Below are 5,430 nucleotides of genomic sequence, written 5' to 3'. Positions count from 1 at the left end.
TCAAATTTGAAACATTTCCGGTGAATAATGTCGCTTAAATCTTCAAAATACCGAAAATAGGGAGGTATCATTATATGGGGGCTATACCATTTTCAATACCAAAAGTCCATGCAGACATTTGAATAACATTTTATCAACCTACTTCATTTTGTTCGGAAGCTACAGTGATTTCCACAGATGCACGGACGGACATCGCTAAATCGACATAGAATTTTATTCTGATCAAAGAAGTATGATATTCTTGATCAGAATAAAATTCTATGTCGATTTAGCGATGTCCGTCCGTCTGTGGGGCCAAACTTGAAACAATTCCGGTGAAAAATGTCGCTAAAATCATGAAAATACCGAATATCGAGAGGTGCCGTTATATGGGGGCTATACGAAGACGTGGACCTGCACGAACAATTTTCTATCATAGTATCCATTACGAACTTCAAATATCAATTTTAAAACATTTTCTGTGAATAATGTCGCTTAAATCACCAAAATACCGAAAATAGGGAGATACCATTATATTTTCAATACCAAAAGTCCTGCAGACAAAAGTGCTGCAGATAAAAGTCCTTCATTTTGTTTTTTAGCTAGAGTGATTTCCACAGACGGACGGGCAGACTGACATCGCTAAATCGACATAGAATTTTATGCTGATCAGGACTTTGTGGGGTCTAAAATGTAAATTTCGAGATATTACAAACGGAATGAGAAACCATATTATAGTAGAGGGTATACAAATTGTTCAGAAAATATTAAAATTCGCTGCTCCGTTCCAGAACTGCAAGAATGTAAATGCAAGTACTGGAACAGAGCAAGGGTGTTTTCAAAATGCTTATTGCAACGTATGCATCGACAAAATCTACAGTTTTTGTAGCGAAATAAACCTTTGGAGATATATAGAACATGATCAATTTTGACCTTTTATTCAGTTTTCGCGGTTTTCAATTATTTATTCGAAATCAATGCAATAACTTTTTTATTTTTTTTTATTGTATTCATAGTAATTCTGACATTACAAGCCAAACAGGTAGACCTCTATACTTGAAGTTTTTTTTCAAAGTTAGCCTATCTTGTCTTCATTGTACCACGGAAGAGTTTCTTGCAGTTTCTGGAACAGAACAAAGGCGGATATTGGGTGTACGCAATAAGTATCACTTCAGTGACAGCAAGTTATGAGTCTGAGTTCACGTATAGACTCGTATTGCTGTTCCATCCTATATTCTGCAGTTTGATAATTTGAAATGAAAAAAAAAATAGTCTTTGAAATTTTGTTATGGGAGTTCCTACGTATATAGCCGTAGTGCAGTCGGAAAGTGATAGCAAGCACGATATTAGTAGAGTGGGAACATGGCATTACTTAATACATTTTATCGATTTTTTCGTAATCGACTTCAAGTTTAGCTCATTAATCGAAACTCAGGTTTTATTTACGAATATTGAACAAAAGGAATACTGGAAAAAAGTACTTAACAAAATGGCTGATAATACTTGAAATTCTTTCCAAGTACTTGAAGCACAGCTGGAGTATTCGCTGATCCATAACAACACGCACAAGAACAATGAATTTGTTCTGAGAATCGAAGGCCACGGATAGCAGCCATAGGTGTCACAAATAGCTGATAAATTCTAAAATGCAAACATTTAATGGAGCAGATGAAGAACCTGTAATTAAATACGAACATTGTGACGATGTTTATGGTGTGGAGCATAGCAACGACAATATACAAACCATGAATCCTAATTACTACAATAATCAATTACAACATTCAGTCAATCAACAGTCTTCCCATCACCAAACGCCTGGTCAGCGTTCACATCAATCGACCGCCACTATAGCGGCTGCAATGAAACGAACTTTTGATCAAATGCAACAGCAGCAGCAACAACAAAACGGCAGTAGTTCACAAAGTGGAAATTACAACAATGCCAATAATATTAACCCATATTTTTCGGCACATTCCTCCTCGTATGGTGGGAGTGGGATGACGGTTCATGGTCCATCGGATTTTGATATGTTTAATCAACAATTAACTAACAGAGTGGACAATCTTTATAGATCTAATGCCCAGTCCGAAGGGAAACCTACGAAGAAATATAGACGTGGAGAGTCTAGTATACTGTTTAGTCCACCATTTTTCAAATTGGTAAGTTGGGGGCTGGAAGATGGAAACATCGGTATTAGCTAATGGTATATAACGAGTGAGAAAAAGAATAACTTTTAGAAGGAATAATAAATTTTAAACTAGAGTTCACTAAGACCGATTACAGGGTATTATGTATGTTGCATTCGTAATAGGAAGCGGGGGGGAATATCTAGTTTACGTTTAATGATCTATGTAGACTGTTTTCTGTGGGCTCCTCTACAACCAACAAGAATAAACAAGAAATGATTACATATTTACAATTAGGAGAGCCAGATTAAACAGTCCGGTTTTGAGACCGTGGCTACTTCAATTCCCCATAACTACAAAGTTTCTGGAGATAGCTTAATAAGTTTGGCAAGGGTTTGAGACTGTGGCTACTTCAATTAGCTGTTACTACAAAGATTCTGGAGTTAGTTGAACAGACTTTCAAAACGATGGGGTAGATCTTTTGCCCTACGTTTTTGTTGTAACTTTAAATTTTTATACCCTACAGCACATAGTGTGGTAAGGGTATTTTGTCTTTGTGCATTTGTTTGTAAAATGGAAAAGAAAGCGAGATAGGCCCATACTTTCTTTTGAGGCTCTTCATTGAATCACTCTTTGAGTCGATATATGCATGCCTGTCCGTCCGTTCGACCGTCTATGTATTCTTGTGAACAATATGAAGGTCGCATTTATTATCCGATTGAGATGGAATTTTCGAAACAATATTTGTTTGACCCAAGGACGAATCCTTTTGAAATTGGTGAGAATTGGTTGAAATTTAGATATAGCTCCCATATATATCTTCAACCGATTTCATGTTTATTGTGGACCAAATGGCTAATATCAGCCCAAATGGAACATCCGACCAAATTCAGTCTAGAAGCAAGTACATCAAATTTAATGAAAATCGGTTCAGAAATAGCTATAGCTCCCATATATATGTTTCATCCGATTTGTCGTTTAATTCCCTCACATTCGTAATATGCACTCCACATAAATGATATTTGGTACCTGATATCAAATACAGCCCAGAAATACCTCTGCCAGATTTGGATATAGCTCCCACCGAAAACGGCTCAGATTTGGATATAGCTCCCCTATATATCCTTAATCCGTTCTCAGGTTTATTGTGCAAATAATGGCTAATATCAACTCAAATGGAAAACATTTCGGGACGAAGGTTTCCATTTAGCAGAATTCGGCTCCGATATATTTTTTTTAATAAAATCCTTCTCGAAGTGATATCATGCACCCTATAGCAATGTTTTTTTGGTATAAAAGATAAATCTGTCTCCGTCAAATTTACTGAAAATTGATTCAGAATTGGATATCCCTCCAATATATTAGTTCCCTCTGAAACCAAATTATAACTGCACTAAAGTCAAAGGTTGATCGGTGGTATGATCTACTTCAAATAAATTCTTTTGTTACGGGAGCTCTACTAAATATGCATAGTGGTGTAGGGTATCATATAGTCGGTCCCGCCCGCATTTTGACTATTATCCTTTTATATCATTACGGTTAAATCGTCTTTATATTAAACGTAAAAAAATAATGAACTAACTAATTATCCTGAGATTTAAATCAATAAAAACTTCCTTTTATTTCTATTTCAGTTGGATGGATTTGCATCACCCAATCACAAGGATGCCATTGCTGCACGTTGTTACGCCTGTGGCAAAGTTGTACGTGGCAATAAAAGTATTTCCTCCAATTTTATAAAGCACATGAAACGTGGCCATCCTGAGATTAATAAAATCTATGACAGCTATAAAATGTATCGCATTAAGACTGGTGTGCTGCCGAATATAAGTCAAATTATTGCCGGTTGCAAAATGGATAGTGGAAAATTTGATAAAGACGATAGTTCGGGAATTGTTTGTGATTCCAATGACGATGACAATGGCTCGCAATATATTGATGCATCAGTTGTATTGGACTCATCGGAAATGGGAGATGGAGAGAATGAAGCCGAAAATGATGCGGATGCTACAGAGGATAATAAGAATTCTGAGAATTCTGAAAATGATGATGAATTTACAAATGCAAAATCGATTGAGGGGAGAGATTGTAATTCGGAAAATTCACATTATAGGAGTAGAGAAACAGAGGAGAATCCCAACCATTTAGAGGATGTTATTAATAAAATTGTTGAAGAAAAACTAAAAGATTTTGTGAGACAAACAGATCTGGATAAATTTCAAAAAACCTCTTCAGATTCGGCCTCCTTAGAAGAGCTTAAAAGAGAGGTGGAGAACTTGAAAAAAGAATGTTCAACCTTAAGACTGGCCGTTCAGCAGTCCCAGGCCAGCAAAAGACAACTACAGACTGAATTGCAAAGTGTGGACAAATTGTTGCATCAACGCAAACTAATTATACGAAATCTTAAATTAGACAACGAACTTGTGCCACAAAAATCTGTTCAAACATTCCTGGCCAAAAAATTAGGTTTGGAAGACATTAACATTGTCAATTGTACCATTATACCATCATCGAAACCATCTTTAGATACAAAGAAAAAATGCGTTTTGATTGAATTACAAAATCATTTGGATGCGAAAAATATTCTTCGCCAAATTCCTAAACTAAAAGATACTGGAATATTTATTGAACCGGAAATTTCACCATTACAACGTAAGCGAAAAGACAAATTAATGATAATACGCAAAGAATTGCTGCGTCGCAAGGTCGATCTAAAAGTAATGGTGCGCAACACAACATTGGTCGTCGAGGGCCAACAATTTTATTGGGATGACATCGAGGGTCTGTGCCATGACGCCAACAAAGAGGCTTTGGAGCTGAATGCCATTGAATACCTAAAGAAACTGACCACCCTCGATTTGAAGGAATTCATTGACATTATACAAAACTATGATGTACAAGTTAGATAAGAAAATAGATTGTAAGAGTTGAGTGTAAATAATTTTAACAGTATTTTTTCTGAATGATTATTTGTTAAGACTTTTAAAGTATTTTTGTACCCGTTAAACTACATATAAAATATATGTTTTAAAATTATTAATTTTTCTGTTATTATATATAAATGTATCCTATCTAGGGTTAGAAGCCGCAGACTGAATTCTTAATACCTAAGAATATAGTGTTTATACCCTACACCACATAGCGGTAAAGTTATTATGTATTTGTACATTTGTTTGTAACACGGAGAAGGATGCGAGATAGACCAAAGTTTCTTTTGAGTATCTTCATAGAATCATTTTTGAGTCGATTTATGCATGTCAATCCGTCGCATTTATTTTATTTATGTATGTCGAATTTATTATCCGATTGAGATGAAATTTTCCAA

At 35.5% G+C, this 5,430-nt stretch overlaps 1 protein-coding gene across 1 annotated transcript; it reads left to right on the top strand.

The window, feature by feature from the left end:
* Window positions 1-1,326: 1,326 nt before the first annotated feature.
* On the top strand, window positions 1,327-5,149 carry LOC101898356 (uncharacterized). The gene is made up of 2 exons (XM_005180401.4): window positions 1,327-2,138; window positions 3,740-5,149. The coding sequence occupies exons 1-2, from the start codon at window positions 1,626-1,628 to the stop codon at window positions 5,012-5,014; spliced, it is 1,788 nt and encodes a 595-aa protein (XP_005180458.1). The 5' UTR covers window positions 1,327-1,625; the 3' UTR covers window positions 5,015-5,149.
* The last annotated feature ends 281 nt before the right edge of the window (window positions 5,150-5,430 follow it).

The sequence above is a fragment of the Musca domestica genome, unplaced genomic scaffold, assembly GCF_030504385.1.
Source record: "Musca domestica strain aabys unplaced genomic scaffold, Musca_domestica.polishedcontigs.V.1.1 14, whole genome shotgun sequence".
In the NCBI taxonomy this organism is placed as follows: Eukaryota; Metazoa; Arthropoda; class Insecta; order Diptera; family Muscidae; genus Musca; species Musca domestica.
The sequence above is the reverse complement of the archived record's forward strand: the minus strand, read 5'-3'. Positions and strand labels throughout refer to the sequence as shown.